Source organism: Gopherus flavomarginatus, chromosome 3, assembly GCF_025201925.1.
Source record: "Gopherus flavomarginatus isolate rGopFla2 chromosome 3, rGopFla2.mat.asm, whole genome shotgun sequence".
NCBI lineage: Eukaryota > Metazoa > Chordata > Testudines > Testudinidae > Gopherus > Gopherus flavomarginatus.
In genome coordinates this window covers 121,878,380-121,897,845 of record NC_066619.1, presented here as the reverse complement: position 1 = coordinate 121,897,845, position 19,466 = coordinate 121,878,380, and the positions used below count along the sequence as shown (strand labels likewise).

Here is a 19,466-nt window from a genome sequence, read left to right as displayed (position 1 = left end):
TGTTTGTTTCCAAGTAATTTTCTTTCTGTTGGCTCCTTTATAGGACTTTAACTGTCAGCTGTGAAAGCATGTAGGTTACTTTCTGATTTGATGTTTATAATTTTGAATTGATTATGCCGCCACTACATAATTTTGATTCCATTGTCTTTTTCTTTGTTTTATAAGAAAAATAATAGCTGTGTGCTAACGTTTTTCTGTATTGATTTTTTTCCATTTGTTCCTTTTGGAACTTACTCCTGCATGAAGGACAGCTGAGGTTACTAGGATTTCTAAACAAAAATGTTATGTTATTTGTATGAGCAATTTCTCAGCATTGACTGTAATACTAATACCAAGTTTTTAATGGAATGATGGTTCTACCGAGGATAAAACAAAAAAAACCTGTGCTACACAGTTCACATGATACAGTTGAGAAATGTACAGTGGGGAGGCCAGATTTCCCCTTCCAGAAGAAAATGGTCTTAGTTAAATTAACCTAGAGATATTTAAATTGGAGGAGTTGTGACATTGACAATAAAGTAAAGGATTTATTTCAAGACAATGAAAATCTACATATTGGCCATCTGCTATGTGTAATCATGTATTACAGTATAGGACCAAAATCAGACCTGGTGTGAATATTCCTGATTCTATCAAGAGTATGTCCTTTCATCTGTCTATACTTGGCCCATTTTTACATTTTTCAGAGTGTAGTGGCTGTTCCAGGTTTTCAGTTTGCCTGATCTATGACTTTTGAACAGACTGAATTCTGGGGTTTCAGTACAGACTGTTGAAAAGCCTCGGTGGTTTTTAAAGTGTGAAGAGAGCTGTGTTACTGATTTCCATTACTTTTAAACCATCTTCCCAGTCCTTGTGAGGTTCTTCATGTCATATAGTGAAGTATGCCTCTTTTCAGAGGTGAGCAGTAAATGAACATCAGTAGATATGTGTTTGTTTCAGAGCAGTACTGCCTTGATATATATTTTTTTTAAATATATATAGTGAACTGTATATGTTTCACCTAAGGGACAGCTAATTATATACGTTCATGGGAGGTGGTCTCCTAATGATGTTCAAATGTATTTTATTGATCTCATTATGTTCCAGATCTTTATGGTCCTGATCTAGCTCCTGCTTAAGCCAATGGGAATCTTTTTATTGACTTCACTAGGGACTGGATTAAGTTCTGTATCTAGCTGCTTTCAGTGGAGGTCATTGACTAGATTGAAGTGGAAAGGTGTGGGTTTTTTTGTGTGTGTGTATATGGACATTGTAAGAGGTGAGCAAGTGATAAAACTTTATCGTCTGATACAGAGAATGAGAAAATAAGCAGTTTTATCTAATATGACAGAAAACTGATGAAAAAACTCCCTGTTTCTTATCAGCAGATTGAGATATTGTGGTTAGTTTTTGCTATCACTGTTTCTAACTTAATTTAGTTTTCTAATGCACATTGGTTGCAAATGCACATTGATATGTTTTTGCCTCCCATGCTTATTTGGTTTAAACAAAAACTAAATATTTTATAAAGGCAGCATCTTAGAAGTAGGAATTTTGTGGTATTTCAAAAGAATTTTAAATGTGTTTGAAATGCACTGAGTAAAGAATAAAACACTACTGCTGAACAGGTGCTTTTTGTATAGCATGATATGGCAGTGTAGAAAGCAGGTGAAAAACTGGTTACATTTTTCATTCTCCTTCCTCTTGAGGCTATCTTTATATGTTTAGAAACTATACTCGGAAATACACAGAAAACTTAATAAGAGATGTTTGAAAATTACTTAACTACACATTCAGTTCATCCTTTCATAAGAACTATACCACCCCTAACAGCAAAGTTAATCTCATTTATCTTAATAAGCAAATGCAATTAAGCTTTCAGTTTATTAACAGTATCTTGAGAAAATGTCAACTCTGCACTCCTCAGGCGTTGTTTTTAAAATGTTAAACATGTTTGTGTACATGAACTATATAAGTGCAACCTGTTTGTTATGATTTTAATCGACTAGAAAACCAATTTATATATATATATATATATATATATATATATATATATATAAAATATATAAAAAGTCATGCAAAAAAGAGAAACACATAAAGCAAAATTGTTATGAATAAAAGAAAAGGTACGGGAACGAATTACACAATTCTAGATTCTAACATATATAAAGTTCATACTGAATTATGATAAATGTCCTGTTCCTCTGAGCCGTCTAGATGATTCAGAAGTTATGACCACATTTTTAAATGGTTTTATTACAAGCCGTTTCCCTAAGGGCAGTATTCTTAGTTATTTTTATGAACAACATTTATAATAAATATTTACATAGTCAGTTTACAGAAATATGTAGTTTAACAAACATTCCAGCCAATCACATTCAAATGAAAATGTAAGAATATCAGAATGTATATGTTATGTTGTTAGAACACCCTTTTGAACGTATGTATGGGCATGCCTGAGAAATAAAAAATAAATAGGCAGAATGTAGAAAAGAAGATAAGAAAATAATCACAAGAAGGAAATACTATTAGATAGAGCTAATGTACTAGTCCATTCAGAGTTGATCAGCACCACAAAGTACTGCAGGTTTATATGCGAGCTGGTGAAGTACTAATGGCTGGTGATGGTTAGCCCTATGGAAGGTTTTCTGCTGTTGATCCGCGTATATGAGCTATTAGATCTACTCGTAGTTGTGCAGTTTACTGGCTCTCAAAAAGGTATTGTGACGTTGCACTCCATATGCTTATAAATGTGAATATGATGTAACTGGAGTATGCTTTATGCAAAAGGTCTCTTGTGTCATTACAAAACTTACAATCTGCTGAGTGTGTTCATCATGTTTCTTTGCATGTATTGTTTCTATATCTGGAGTCAGGAGAATAAGATATAAACTTGTATTGCTGATGTTAACATACTAAGTGGAAGCCATTAAGGGTGCTTCAGAATCAGTGAGCTGTAAATGGCTCTGTTTACTTGCAAACCTTCCTGGGTACATGTGGGCCAGCCCAGGAAGAAAGAAGGCTGTGGTCTCAAAGGACATGTGACTAAGTCACATGATGCTGGAATCCATTTTAAATCTGGTACTTTTCCATTTAGAAGGAGGGATGGAAACCTAGAGAGACAAAAGATTCCCACCTTATGCCAAAGCTATAAAAGGGGGTGGAGCAGGACAAAGGGGCTGCCAGTCATGAGAGAGCCCCTGCTTACCACCTGATATGTCGCCTGGAACTGACAAGGGCTGTACCAGGGGAAAGGATTTGGCCCAGATTAGGAAGGAGTCTAGTCTGTGAAAGAAGCTTATTGGAACATCTCTGAGGATGATATGTTACCTGTAATCAGCTTCTTAATGGTTCAGCTTAGACTTGCATGTTTTGTTTTATTTTGCTTTGTGACATACTTTATTCTGTCTGTTATTACTTGAAACCACTTAAATCCTACTTTTTATACTTAATAAAATCACTTCTCTTTATTAATAAACCCAGAGTAAGTGATTTATACCTGTGGGAGCAAACAGCATGTGTCTCTATCAGTATTACAGAGGATGGACAATTTATGGGTTTACCCTGTATAAGCTTTATACAGAGTAAAACAGTTTTATTTGGGGTTTGGATCCCATTGGGAACCAGGTATCTGGGTGCTGGAGAGGTAACCTGCTAAGCTACTTTTTGGTTAAAGTCTGTTGCTTTGGGGGCATGGCGCAGAACCTGAGTCTGTGTTGCAGCAGGCTAGCATGTCTGGCTCAATAAGGCTGGGTTCTGGATTCCCAGGCTGGCAGGGAAAATGGGCTCAGAGGTAATTTCAGTACATCAGGTGACAGTCCCGAGGGGGTCTCTGTGACCAAACCCATCACAGGTATATTTTGCAATTGTTGTTAACTCTGTAAGGCAGTCATTCTCAAACTTTTGTACTGGTGACCCCTTTCACATAGCAAGCCTCTGTGTGCAACCCCCCTTATATAAAAAAGTGTTTTTAATTTATATTTAACACCATTATAAATGCTGAAGGCAAAGCGAGGTTTAGGTTGGAGGCTGACAGCTTGCAACCCCATGTAATAACCTTGCGACCCCCTGAGGGGTCCCGACCCCCAGTTTGAGAACCTCTGCTGTAAGGGAATCAGTACTTGCTATGATCTGGGCCTTTCATGTAGTCCGTATAATCTGTTGCCTGTCAAAATGGCACTAAGTGACCATTGAAACGCAGTAATGGAAAGCACAGAAAGTTGGGAGGTATTGCCTAGATTAGAACACAAATAGAATTCAAAGGGGTTTGTCACAGTTGTGAGCAAAGATAATTCTTTTGAGTTCCCCAGCTAATCCTGGGGAGTAGGTTTTCATGACAGCATGTACAAGAGACTCAGTCAGATCCCAGTGTATATGGTGGATAATATTAAACTGAAGTGCCCTGGTATGATGGTTCATCAAGTTATCATAGAAAATGTATTTTTAAAATTACCTATCTGCATATGATATAGTCATACTGAATCATTGTCAGAAAGACCCTTCAGACTTGTGTTGGGTTCTAGGGAGTTGTGTGATGCCCTAGAGGTTTGCCTAATTGATTTAGTATAGTATAGAACAGACTGGATGGTTTTCGGGAGCTGTTTTACATTTTTGCTTTACTGTAGTAAAGAAGCTTATGTCAGTCTGATGTTCAGGCAAGTCAAACTCATGCTGAAGCTGTATAAAAGTCTTTGTTATGGTATTGTTCAGAACATCACGCAGAATAAAATGCCATGATTTAGCTTACCCTTGCAAAACTGAAATAGAAATTTACTAACCCTGGAAAAAATTACTCCTCTATTCTGTACCATGATGTTAGTGAGGAAAAAAATAGTTAAAAGAAAATTACTTGTCCTGGGCAAGTAGCCTAGTAGAATTTTCGAATACTAGCCACTTATACCAGATAGTATAAACAGTAATATTATGAGGTGCTTCTGTAATACACACAATACATAATAGATTAATAAAACACTCTGGATCTTCAGAAGAAGCTTAAGCCACCGTGCAGCTAGAGGGGTCTAAGAGAGACTATTTGGAATATTTTCCTGAGTTCATATTTTCTCTCTATTTATGGTCAAAGAAGTGTCTTTGTGTTCGGGCAAATGAACTCAGCTAGCTAGGAGGTAGTGGACATGAGAAGCTTGCTTTAGTGGCACTACAGGTTTAGTGAACATCCAGTGGCAGACATTTACAAAACTTTTCTTAAACATTACATTTATCTCCAGACTTCTTCTCCTTGTCCAGATCTATTCTGCCACCAACAATCTTCTATTCACTGAACTTTTTGAAACTTTGCACTTTTAGAGAGAATTAAGGGATTGACTCCGTGTACACAAATTTGCAGAGGGACAATAGGGTTGAGGTCTGTTATTTCTCACCTCTATTTATTTATTTATTTATTTAAAAACATTTTTGCTGTTAACAAGCATCTCTGGAGACACAAATCCACAGTTTGAAAACTGCAGAACTAAGCATCTCTGATGGTATCTTCTAGACTGAGCTCTGAGTCCCATTGGGTAGATAGAAAGATTAACCTAAATAATCTATACAGAAGCCCTTGGAGCCCCAAAGGATTGGGTCCCTAATCCATGAGCTATTGGAACTCATTTACAAAACTTTTCTTAAACATTATATGACTATATTGTCTCGTGATAGAATTAGAATTTATAATCCCTATTCCATGATGAGATATCTTTGAGTTATAATATGTCTTAATTAAAACTATCTTTAGATAGGATTTTTTCCTCAAAAAGAATTTTATCAAAAAAACTGATTTAAATAAAAAAATCAGATTTTGATATTTTTTTTTAAATCATTGATTTTTATTCACCCTGCTTCGGAGAGAAAGAGGCTCCTTTCCCCACAGTCTCTGGTGACACTGTCCATTCTGACAGCTCTCTTGAACATCTACCTTACCTATCAGTTCTCTAAGTTTGTTGAAGTTTTTTTGAAGTCCTTGTTCTTATTCTGCTGCTCTCACTCCTTTCTTTCCTTAATTCATGAAATCTATTGTTTTATGGCCTCTTTCACCCAGATTGCCGTCAATCTTCAGATTGGTAACCAATCCTTCCTTGTTAGTCAGAATTAAGTCTAAAATGTCTGTGCCCCTGGTTACCTCCTCCACCTTCTGAAACAAAAAGTAATACAACTCTGTGGATTAATTGTGTAACATGACTGGTTTGCACAATTTGATTTAAATGTGAAACTCATAAACATTATTAACTGGATTTGTGCCAACTACTCTCATTTAGCAATGTCTACATAATGCCACGTTCCTTGTGCTGTGATGTTCAGTTCATTCCCATTTCTCCCAGTTTTCTTAGGCTGGGCTGTTTATAATTGGCCGAAGTTTTGCTTCAAACCAGGGTATGATATGGGACTTGATTTCAATTCAAAGGAATCAATTTAAAGTTTCATCTATTTATTGAACTCTAAATGCTGCCTTCCCCGTGCACTGAGATGATCCACAAACTAAATTTTTGGCATTTTTTCGTATTTATTTTCTTTAAGCTGCAACAAATAGTTCAGTCCCAGATGTCTGTGCCACTTGCCATGCTAACGCCACGTGTCAGCAAAAAGAAGGCAAAAATGTCTGCATCTGTAACTATGGATTTGTGGGTAATGGGAGGACTCATTGTCAAGGTAGGCTATGATTTATGAATGTGTGCAGTTGCTAACAATCTACGATCTGTTACTGCGCAGCAAGGGTGTAAATCTGCAATGCTCTAGCTTGCCCCACACTAAGGCCTGGTCTACACTGTGGTGGGGGGGATCGATCTAAGTTACACAACTTCTGCTATATGAATAATGTAGCTGAAGTCGACATACTTAGATCTACTTACCGCAGTGTCTTCAATGTGGTAAGTTGATGGCTGATGCTCTCCCGTCGACTCCGCCTGCACCTCTCGCTCCGGTGGCGTACGGAGTCGACAGGAGAGCACTCAACAGTTATTTATTGTGTCTAGACTAGACGCAATAAATCAACCCCTGCTGGATCGATCACTGCTCATTGATCCAATGGGTAATGTAGATATGCCCTAAGTGGCCGAGTGGACTCTGCTACAAGGCACTAATGTTCTGCAGTGTACTTTGGCATACTGCTGTGCAGTCAGAGTGCACTGGGGAACTTTCTGTGTGTGGCAGCATGGTCTACAAGGCCAGTTAATGTGCAGCAGGCTAAAGTGCTATAGGTTTAAACTCTGGATTGCCAGACATGAACAGACAGTGTAGACAAGTCCTTACCGAAATATTTGGTCCTGGATGATGACACCAAGTTCTTAGAATAAGACTTATGTTCATACCAAACAGTCTCTCCAAAACCAAGAATGCCGACAGATTCTTTTTTCAAATCTGTTAACAATGGCAGGGGTAGGGAATGTTGAGTTGGATTTCATCAAATGCATTTAAAAGAAGTGATGATTTGTAGCCAGTAAACTATCAAAACAAATACTGGTGATAGTGCGTTTACCTTGTTTTTTAAATTCTAAGACGTTTGACTTGGAGACTGTCAACTTAAACTTGATCCAAAATCTGTTTTGGGAGGGAAAAAAATCACAAAATCTAATGACATTATAAATGTTTACATGATTGTTTTTAAAAAATATAATTTCAGTGGAAATTTAAAAACAAATACTCCCATTCATCATTAGCATCCCAATCATTACTTCACTGAGAACCAGAAAATGAAACTGACTATAAACAAAATTGAGATGGAGTTTACTGATTTTCCAGTTCTCTCATCTTGGATGATAATTTTTAAAATTCTTCCAGTTCTAATATTCATAGGTAGTGTTAATAAATTTTTTTATTTGTTTCCAATATATAATTATTAAGTTGGCACTGTCTCTTTAATATTTGCAGTGTTGTAGCTGTGTTGGTCCCAGAATGTTAGAGAGACAAGGTTGGTAGGATAATATATTTTATTGGATCAACTTCTGTTGGTGAAGGAGACAAGCTTTTGATTTGTACAGACCTGAAGAAGAGCTCTGTGCAACTTGAAAGCTTGTCTTTCTTCACAACAGAAGTTGGGCCAAAAAAAGATATTACCTTGCCCACCTTGGCTCCCCTTTCATATTGTGTATCACACACGGATGGAGCAGTAAGTGAACCGGTCACGTCCAGTGACAATGACGATAGCCAATATTAGAACGACAGATGTGAAGTACTGTAGCTGATGGGTGATTATTTACAGAGTTAACAAATTAGAAAAAAAACATGGTAAGGAGAAGTCTGACTGGTTGACAGTGACAGATTTAATCTGATTTTTAATCCCTGACATGTTTTGAATATATCAACAGATAAAGATGAATGCCAGATTGGAGCGAGCAAGATCTGTGGCGAGCATACATCATGTCACAATACGCATGGAAGTTTTTACTGCATTTGTCTTGAAGGATACCATCCCTCTAACAACAACAAGACATTTATTCCCAATGATGGCACGTATTGTACAGGTACATACAACAAGTAGGATCACATGCTAGGGATCTGGGACTTTATAATCTATTTTCTGTCACAAACATGGCTGTTTCTTTGCAATCACATTAAGATTTTATTTTTGAAAGTACAAAAAACAATTATTGGACACCTGCACCTAATGTACTTCCCAAACTTGCAAAAACTTGCAACCATATCTAGCCCTCATTACTGCAAGTTAGTCCTATTATGTTTTCTGCTGTCTTCCACTCATTCTTGTTCTGTTAATGTGAATTATTGATATAAAGCTCAGTTTGTACAACAGCTGTGCTAGCAAAATGACACCAGAAATTAAGATAAGAGGATGATATTCCTTCTTTCCACTTCCCTATTTTAACTTGCATGTCAGTTTATTATATTTTGTTTACTGTGGAATATTCTCCTTCAGCTGAAGGGTGGACTTCCATGGCACAATGACTGTTCAGGTTTAATTGATCAAAAATACGGATACTACTGGGTATTTCCTGGTCAATAGCATGAAGTAGACTGGAGATGATAATGTCTGTTTGCCATTTAGTAACTAAAAACTGATAGTAAAGTTATAGATTTTTGTGTGTAAGGACCCAATCTTCTATGGTGCTGAGCACCTCCTGGAAGTTAATAAGCCCCTGCATCTTCCCGTGATGCTAGCGGGAGTTCTGGGCGCGTTACACCTTCTAGGATATGCCTGGTACATTGCAAGACTGGGCCCTAAAAATCAAACCACTTAAAGATTGTAACATTTGATCTGGGTTTCTAGATATAGATGAGTGCCAGCTCTCAGGTCTGTGTGGTGTCGGGGGACGATGTGTGAACACTGTTGGAAGCTACAACTGCTACTGTATGGAAGGATATAGACCAGAAAATGGAACAGAATTTTTTCATCCAGCTGGGAACATTGTTTCATGCAAAGGTGAGAGCCTATGGATGTTATTCATGCTAACAGATACAATCAGATCCATCACAATATTACAGTTCCTGCACTAACCTACCGTTCTGAATTTCCTGGGTTGTAGTCCTCTATGTGTTACCTTTTTGTTTTTGCAAATTTAGCGTGTCTCATTGATGCTTGAATGATAAGGTTGACGATGGCTATAGATCGCAATAGGCTCTCAGCAGTGGTTTGAATGTGCAAGGTGGTGAAATGAAATATGCCAGGAAGGTGATATAATTAGTTTCTGAGTAAAGAAGAAATCTGCCCCGTCCTATTTGCATAATCAGATTGCCTCAAGGGGAAAGGGAGAGTGGGATAAATAGCTGGTGAATAAGATCAAGTGAATAAAATAAGCCTAGGAAAGAGGAATAAAATAATAAATTAGCCATTTGATAACATATTGTGCTGTATGCAAGGATAAACTACTCTGGGTTTATTTGGGTTTTTTTCGCCATAAAAAGAAATTAATCTGAACTTAAAATAAATGCTTCTTTGTCTTCCCTCTTCTTCTTTTCTCCAGTATCAATTAAAATTGCAGCTCCATAGCTGAGAGACGCACAACACTAGCAATCGTCAGTATAGCTGTCATGCACTCACGTTTCCAAGTGAAGTGAACAGTTAGTGATTATGGAACTAACTTGCCACTATCTAGTTCTCTCGTTTACATAGTATTGCAAAAATTTGGCAGTTGTACACAAGGGTACGCTTTAGTATATTGAGTTAGGCTGAAATTTCCTACTTGAGTGTTTCAAGGTAGGCACCTCAATAAGTCGTCTAATTTTCAGAAGTGCTGATCACCTGCATATCTCATTGACTTCACTGGCACCCTGTCTGAATAACTTTTATATAGTCAATTAATTTATTTGTTTTTTTTTAAAGCAGTACATATATTCCTCATATTCTAATAGTAGACTGTCTCACAGGAAAGCAGGGTCACTCAGAAGACTGTAACAAAGAAATATAGCCACTACAGGCAATGAGCTTTCATTGAAGGGCATGTCATTTAACTACAGCCATTGTACAATAAAGCTTCCACCCTTAGCAAATGCTGCTTCCTCTGTCACATCCCTGGGAAACCGCAGCCGCTCAGTTCTTCTATTTTTGTGGTTGATTATTCCTTGGTGGAGATTTAATACTTGCTGTGGCAAAATTAAAAACATGATCCAGCCAGGTATATTGTGGACCTGAAATTTCTACACCCGCCACGCAAGGATAGTTCTGTTATCTATACAATAAAACCAACCTCCAGACAAGATCCAATGATTGAAAGTTGAAGCTGGGCAAATTGAGACTAGAAACAAGGTGCAGTTTTTAACAGTGAGGGTAGCTAACTATTGAAACAATTTACCAAGGGTTGTGGTGGATTCTCCGTTGCTGTAAACTTATACATTGGGGTTGGATGTTTTATCTAAAAGCTATGCTGTAGCTCAAACAGGAATTATTTCAGGCAAGGTCTATGGCCACCGTTATACGGGAGGTCAGACTTTATGATCGCTGTGGTCCCATCTGACCTTAGAGTCTGTGTACCACTGAGTACCTCCAGTACCTCACCCGTGGTATTGTTGATGGCCCAAAACCTGCATTCATAAAGACACATCTCGATAACTGAATCAGAGCTTTCCCATTCTGTGGCCCAGCCATCCTGTTAGCCCCAGCTTCCTTTTCCTCCTCTACTGATACCTCAGGTTCCACACTATCCTCAAGATTCACTGATTCTGTGTTGGTAGTATCCGGTTCAGCTCCTCAGAAAAGGGACAGAGATGTTGATTGAGTTCTTCACTTCTTGTACGGCACCCATTAATTTGTACCTTGATTCTGAAGTTTGCAAGGCAATGAAGGGGCCTACTGGTAAACCTGATTACCTCTGGCCAAATTTATATCATTCTGAATGCTCTCCTCACTCCAGGTGCCCAAGAGGGTCTTGATTTCCTCTTGAGACTTTGCGCATCAGATTCCTTCCACCAACTTCTCCCCTGAAAAGTGATAACTAACTAGGGCTCATTTCAGGAAACGGAAGCATGACCATCAGAGGAAATTCAAGATTCATTGACCCTCTCTGTTTAGTTACTGTGGTAGTTGTAATTGTGTAATATAACATGCATTCCTTAGTATTCAGATACCACATTCTGATCTAACAAAATAGTAAGAGACTAAAGATTTCCGGCTTCATACGTGGAATAACTTGGAGAATAGAGTGAAACCAGCTTTAAATTACAATACATGGCCCCAGGCAGATTATGTTTTAAATCTGTGCTTTTGCAGCAATTGTATTCTCTTTTGTTTGCCTGCAGAAATTAGCTGTGGCCCTCTAGAGATCACGCATGGACACATCCTAGGGAACTACACCTCTGTGCTGGGGAGTGAAGTTCATTATGAGTGTGAAGAAGGGTTTTACAGCGAAGGGGGAAACGTATCTATTTGCACCAAAGATGAAATCTGGGAACCCTCTGTCATAAGCTGTAAAGGTGAGATGGACTCCACAGGTTTGCAATCCTTCCTTGACTAAAGAACAAGAAAAAAAAAATACTGTATGTGAATGACAACAGAGCAATATGCCACCTAGAATGACAAAATGTTTTCCGCCACAAGAGTTGGCTGATCTTGAAAAAGCATGATCAGTTATTCCTGATCTGAATGTGGCTATTTCTGAATTTGAAACTGTTGACAAGGCTAGCCTAAGAAGTTATGAAGTTAGCTCCCACCTGTAACATGTAATATGCAATGCAGCTGTGAATTATTGTCTCAATGTTTGAGGAGCAGCTCATGCTAGCGTACTCTTGTGGCTCACATTTGTGGGTCTGTATCAGGGGCATGTTTATTTAACTGCAGTTATGGAAATAAAAGGGCCATCACGGCTGTTAATGTACAGTGATTTTGAGCAATGAAGCTGGCCCTGCATTCACATTTTAACACATTGAGCACTGTGCTTCTGTGGTCTATAGCTCAGAAAGTATTCAAGATTTCGGTGGCATTTTGCATACATGCGTCACAAATAGTCTTTTCCAAAGACAAGAACATCAGTTGAGAAGGTGTCATTGGCGTAAGAAAAATCAATGGTTTCCCATTAAGTTATGTGACGGCTTCTTCTAAGCATCCCTGGAGCTGTTAATAGAGTGTCAGGCCATCTGTGATCTCCCGCTATAGCTCCACCGTCTCCAGAACGGAAAAAGGCTCTGAGCAACCTCCTACAAAAGATTTTTGTTGAGACTAGGCTGTCATCAGATCCTGTTAACAAATGACATCTCATGTAGCTCACTAACCTTTCCATTTGGCATTGGTGACAGAATAACCAGCTCCATCAGATTTCACACTAAAACATCATTACTTACTAATGCAGAATTCTGTATTTCCTGGGATAACTTGGGCATCCTTTCATTGGGTATGTGAAACTTGAAGTGCTCATTGGCAGCAGGTAGGAGGAAGCAGAAAGCTCAGTTACTAAAAAGTCAGTTAATGTAGGTGAGATTTTTACCTCAAAACAGCAGATTTCAATTTCTGATCTGTGTTTTGTTTTCTGGGACAACTTGTTGGTGTCTTATGAATAAAGATGCTAACAGTAATGAAGCTGGAAAAGGTTAGGTATAAACACTGAAGGTAATTTAAGGGACAGAAAAAGAGCTCCAGGAAACTGAAGATAAACTTGTTCTTAATTGTTACAAGTAACAAAATGTGAGGCAATGGTATCACATGGGAAATCTGTAATCACGGTCAGAGTTTTTTTTCAAAGAAAAGAAGAGCATGGCATACACTGGTCCTGTATTACGATCTACTCAAAGAAATCCCCATTTGTGGGAGGCAACTCTAGTGAAAAGCCAGTGCATTTGGCATTTTTAACACAGTTGAACTGTGTTTTGGACCCATTTGGTATCTTGCTTTCAGTCTCAAGTCTTTTTTTTTTTTTTTTTTTTTTTTTCCATTTGCTTGAGTCTAACAGAAGTCCAGCTCAGGGTTGGGGTTAACACCTAATAATCAATTGAAATAAGATTAGCGCTACAACAACTGAGAGCTAACCTCTGAGAACCTGAGTAAGAGATAAAGGTGAATATCTTCAGGATATATTTTAAGGCCCCGATCCTGCAATGAAGCTCTGCGCTGGTGCTCTCCTGCCACCCACAAAGTGCTCATTGCCGGGTTGGAGCCTAAAGCAATAAATAACATGTAACTCTTTGCAAAATGTACTTATTACTCCGATTAACATATCCCAGCTGAGCTCCTTCCCGCTTCCTCAGAATATGGTTTTATCCAGTACATTTCTGACATGTCTCCTGCCCTCCCCAAAATAAATTGTTTTCCATTTCGTCTAGCCATGGAATACAAACATGTGGTGTTCATTTTTTGATAAAAGCTAGTTTCACTAGCAAGAGCTGCCTTCTCCTGACATAACTGTTCACAATCTGAAAAGATGAACTATTTCCCCTTTTTATTGCAATTGTCCCTTCCTGAACTGCCAGTAAGAATTTTTTTCTTAGATAATTCAGCAAGTCTGTGAATAGCAGCCCTGGCTTCTTCCGTATTAGCAATGGAGCCATTTAAAACGTTTTTTAGGCCTTTAAAATTCCACTGGTGACTCTTTTACCATATCAAGTGTAAAATGTTTCCTCAACTGTTTGCAATCTGTTCCTGCTCCGGAATACCAACAATACACACATTTTATTCCAAAATTAGATTTCAAAGTATTTTCATATGATGACTTCACAGTGAGTGTAGGTTCAACGTTGCCAGATCTCACACCAGGCCATGATCTCATGCTGCTGCTGCTGCTATTATTTTATTATTAATTATTTGTATTACTGTAATGTCTGGGAGCCCTAGTAATGGATCGGTACTCCATTGTGCAAGGTGCTGTACAAATACAGAACCAAGTTTCACATCAGGATCTTTTAAATGGCACAGGTCCTTTTTTCTTTTCTGATTTAAACAGGTGGATGACAATGTAATTTGTCTTGGAAGCCTATGACTTCCTTTTGGAGTTAATGATCAGGATTGATTTGAAATTACAGCATAGTTCTGTGAGGTTAGGGGACATTTTTGTGCATGATGGTAGTGTCCAGGAAGAAATGAGGACAGTCTGTTACACTCTAACAGATGGAAACCTAAATATGGTAGCCCCCACCCTTTTTTTTTAAAGGCTTCCACTAAAAACGAATGAGTGCTGGGCATTAGATCAAAGAGATGGACTCTTTTGTGCCACCTTGTGCTGTATTTTATGCCTTTGTGTAATGCAGATTCAGTACAATGGAGTTGTTTTACACTTCAAACGATGTGTAGCAGAGCATGTTTTTATAAGTGTGAACTCATTTAGATTCTTGTTTTAAGTGGAAAGTCCTCATGCTGTAGCCATGAACCTCTTATGTTCTCACATTTCTAATGTCCTCATGTGTTTTTTCTCCCTTCCCGCCACCCCCTTGTCTATCTTGTTTGTAGCTGTGGATTGTGGAGTCCCACCTTCTGTCTTGAATGCATATTCAGATCCTGTAAGGAGGACCACCTATGGAAATGAAGTTGCTTATAATTGCCTGCATGGTTATGTTATTGAAAGTGGTAACCAGACTGCAGTTTGTAATGCCAAAGGACAATGGGAAGGTGCTGATCTGGTGTGCAAAGGTAAAGAAAATATACAGATTTCTGGATGATGAAAATTATTTCAGAAATAACCAACGGTAGCTGTCGCCACTTAGAGGCAATCAATGAGAATTCCCCATTGCCTGGTTCAGAATTTCACCTGCAGGCTCTAGCAGCATTTACAGGACACTCACAACATAAAAGTCATAAGTTAAGTAGTTTTCTTATGAGTATTGTTAATAAGACCTTAAAATATAAAAACCAAATGACTTTAAAAACTAAGTGTCACTTTCTCAACTGGTGTAAATCTCTGTAGCTCCAGAAATCTACACTGACTTACACCATTTTAGGATCTGGCACTGTGGCCCAGTTTTTTTAAAGGTATTTAGGTGTTGCTGCACTCAGTGTCACGACTGCTAATGGAATTAGGAGCCTACATCTCATTATCAAAAGGATTTAGCTACTTAAGGGTCTAAATCCTACTATCAATATAATTTAGACTCCTAAGTTTCTAGGTCCTTTTTGAAAATGAGATATAGGCTCCCAAATCAGTTAAATTTTTCAAAGCTGAGCACAGCAGTGCCAAAATACCATTAAAATCTGGGCCTAAATCTACTTTTGCTACTGTTTTTTGTTTCCTTTTTTTGTATTTTGTTCGCTAGGTAATGAAACTAGGTTAGTCTGTTTCACTTTTTGATTCTTTGGCACCTGAACATTGTTGTTTTTGTTTGGATTTGCTAAAGTTAAATATTTAAAATAAACCTTGTTTTAATGGAAGATGCAGGAAAATATTTTTTTGGCTTAGTACAGACTACGGATCTGATGTGGCTTATAGCCAGATCTTGCAACTGCTTATGTATGTGAGTAAAGTTACTCATGTGAGTAGTCCCATTGACTTATATAGGTCTGTTCATGTAAGTGAAGCTATGTTCATGTCTAAGAATTTGCAAGATCTTGTTGTAAACCAGGAATTACTTTGATATCCTATCACCACCACCCATCACTCTGTTAATGGGAAGCACCCTGCCTCCCTCTAGCCAATCCTGGCTCCCCTTATGCTATGTCTTCATTGTTAACGTCCGTCCTCCTCCCCTCCCGATAGCTATCTCAATGTCAAACCCTACTGGAGGTAGACAAGGCACGTAGTTTTACCTTGAGGTAGCTAGCTGAGGTCATGAACTTGAGTAGCTGCATCAAGATAAAACTGCTTTGTCACCACTAGAATTTTACATTGAGACGAGTCGTTCAATGTAAGAATACACCTCTTTGCCATTTGAGACGTAGCCTTAGGGTATATCTGCATTGGAATAAAAGGCTAAAAATTGCTATGTAGATGTTCAGCCTCGGACCAGAGTCCGGGTTCTGGGGCCTTCCTCTCATGTCTATGCAGCAGTTTTACAGCCCTGTCGCCAGGAAGCCCAAGTCAGCTGATCCTGGCCAGCTATGGATGTTTAATTGCTGTGTAGAGGTATCCTTAGAGGCTCTAAAATTGACCAATAGCGGCCCTCCTAAGTAGGCTGCCACGTGGAAGGTTTTGCACCTCCAACCTGGGGTTATTGCTCACTCTTCTGGGATGTGGCATGTCAAGTTCATATTAAGGTGAAAAACAAATGTAAACAAAAAAGAATTCCAGTTTAGAGCCACTCAGAGGGTCTTTATGAACTCTTATTATTAACTGATATTCTTTTATGCTTAATTATCATCTTTTCTCAGTCTTTAATTTTGCACAGTTGCACTCTGCTAATCACTACATGATTAATATCTCATGGAACTGATTCTGCATAGCTAATTCTTCTGTTATTTGGTATCACATTCAGTCTATGCATGAATGCACTTAGCCAATATTTCAGTCTGACTGTCTAAAAGTGCCTCTATTTTTGGAATCTGCCTCAATATCTTTGTTTTAATTCAGGGTTCAGATCCTTAAAAAGCATTTGATTGATTTCATAGACAGAAAACACCGCTTTCTCACATCTACATTTCAGTCTTGCTGGGGATGGCGGATAACTGGGTGGGGGGGGGGATGCATGGGCTTGAGGCAAGGCTTGCTTATAATTCCTCCTGTCCAAAACCTCAGGTGACACTGACTTTTTTTAGAAGACTGTCACTCTGCTTCAATAATGTCATCTCAGACTGAAGGCTCTGAGATTGAACATTTTGCTTATAATTCAGTAGTTCTGGAAGAGAAGCTTATTCTACTGTTTCACAGCATATACATGCTTACCAAGGTAGAGACAGAAAGATAACTATCATAGTGGGATTGTTTTCCATTGCTACATATTTTTTTTTTTTAAGTTTCACTTAAAGGTTTTATACTGTAAGTTGTTTTGGTCATGATTTCTGTAAACTTTATCTAATTTTTACTTTAAACCTATTTTTCAACGAATAATTTAAGTTTTTTCCTTGCCTCCATCTGTGAGCCTGAGGAAAAATATCGTTTAATTCTTAATATAGCATCCCATTGTTCATTTTTTAACGAAGTAAAGGATAATCCTGCATAGTAGTGTTGGATTCACTCTGGATTTCACATCGTACTTTAGCTTCAAATTATATTCTTCCATTCACTTGATCTTTTCTCTTTTATTATTTTAATTCCATAATTTTATTATGAAGCACCACAAAATTGCTGAGTAAGTGAAACAATTTCAAGTTATTACCACATTTATTTTCTAACGATCTCCACAGAGACTTGAATAACCCATGGGGGAAATTTTCTATGACTTTTTCTTGTCCTGGTCTAAAGCAATTCTTTCTTTTTAAAACTTGAATAAAATGTGCTTGCAGTGGAAAGCAAACCTCTCGATGCTTTTATAATTTTTCAGATGTTGGGATCATCAAAACAGCATGTCTACTGGGATGGAAAATCTCTCCTCAATCTGGAATAAAAGTAATTGTATATCCCAAGGACTAGATTCTCAGTCTTGTCCCCACTGCCTTTGTGCTGTTCAGGTGGTACAAAGGGAGCAGAAACTACCCACATCTCCTTAGCTAAAGGTTCGCCTAATGTGGAGCTGTCATAGCTGGCTCCTGCACCAATGGCAGTCTCTGGTGCAGGGGGCATGGAAGGAACAAACACTCTGAGCATCATTACTAGCTTTTGTAGATTAGCGCCTGGGTTTCTCTAATCCACACTGGGGCTGGGGCAGAGCCAGGCAGAGAATCTCTATGCTGTTGCTGACAATAGAAATATCTAAAGGAATGGATACTTTGTGGGACACCTGAGGCCATGGCTACACTTTACAGTGCTGCACTTTACAGCGCTGCAACTTTCGCGCTCAGGGGTGTGAAAAAACACCCCCCTGAGCTCTGCAAGATACAGCGCTGTAAAGCCTCAGTGTAATCAGCGCTGCAGCGCTGGGAGCGCGGCTCCCAGCGCTGCAAGCTACACCCGTAAGGGATGTGGTTTATGCGCAGTGCTGGGAGAGCTCTCTCCCAGAGCTGGCGCTCCGACTACACTCACACTTCAAAGCGCTGCTGCGGCAGCGCTTTGAAATTTCAAGTGTAGCCATACCCTGGGAATCTTATTGGAAGACATTAGTGATAGATCCAACTGTTAAATGTTATTTGGAGAGCCTTACTTGTTAATGGGTTATTCTGTGCTTCTTACCTTCCCCTGTTATTCCGTCATGGTATAGTGTTTTTTTGTTCTTTACTATCTATTTATTTAGGAGGTATCAACAGGTTTACAAATCTTTGGCCAGGTAGATATCAGAAACAAAACAGTAATCATTACAACAGTGAGCTTTTCTTTAGAGAAACATTATACAGGAATATAGTCATCAGCTCTCTCTCTCTTTAACAAGGTGTTGTTTTACTAAATGAGCATGATTACAACACTTATGTCCTGTCATTTCTAGTCCATTGTGGAATACTGTATTGCTACTTATTTTGTGTATTGCAATAGCACCTAGGAGCCCTAATTGACGAGTAGGGCCCAGTGTGCTCGGAACAATACAAACTAAATTCCTGCATCCCAAATGCTGATGCTGTTGTTTGTCCTTATCTGTACAACACCAAGCACAGAGAGGTCCTGGGGCTCTTAAGCGCTATGGTAATACAAATAAATAATGATAATTAGGGCTGTCAAGTTATTAAAAATATTAATCGCGATTGATTGTGCCGTTAAACAACAATATAATACTATTTATTTAATTTTTTTGGCTGTTTTCTGCATTTTCAAATATATTGATTTCAATTACAGCTCAGAATACAAAGTGTACAATGCTCATTTTATATTTTTATTACAAACATTTACACTGTAAAAAACAAAAGAAATAGTATTTTTCAGTTCACCTCATACAAGTACTGTAGTGCAGTATCTTTATCATGAAAGTTGAATTTATAAATGTAGAATTATGTACTAAAAATAACTGCATTCAAAATAAAACAATGTAAAACTTTAGAGCCTACACATCCACTCATTCCTACTTCTTGTTTAGCCAGTCACTCAGACAAAGAAGTTTGGTTACAATTTGAAGGAGATAATGCTGCCTGCTTCTTGCTTACAGTGTCACCTGTAACTGAGAACAAGTGTTCG

At 38.3% G+C, this 19,466-nt stretch overlaps 1 protein-coding gene across 13 annotated transcripts in view; it reads left to right on the top strand.

Moving 5' to 3' along the window:
- SUSD1 (sushi domain containing 1) overlaps positions 1–19,466 on the top strand; it is a 142,397-nt gene that overhangs the window by 2,025 nt on the left and 120,906 nt on the right. For all 13 annotated transcript variants that reach the window (XR_007772992.1, XR_007772988.1, XR_007772987.1 and 10 more), the window contains exons 2-6: positions 6,490–6,621; positions 8,277–8,432; positions 9,194–9,346; positions 11,659–11,832; positions 14,792–14,971. Coding sequence is in view for 5 of the 13 variants with exons in the window: in XM_050943052.1 (XP_050799009.1) it covers positions 6,490–6,621; positions 8,277–8,432; positions 9,194–9,346; positions 11,659–11,832; positions 14,792–14,971 (795 nt within the window). In the remaining 8 variants the exon portion in view is untranslated. The remainder of the gene's footprint in view (positions 1–6,489; positions 6,622–8,276; positions 8,433–9,193; positions 9,347–11,658; positions 11,833–14,791; positions 14,972–19,466) is intronic.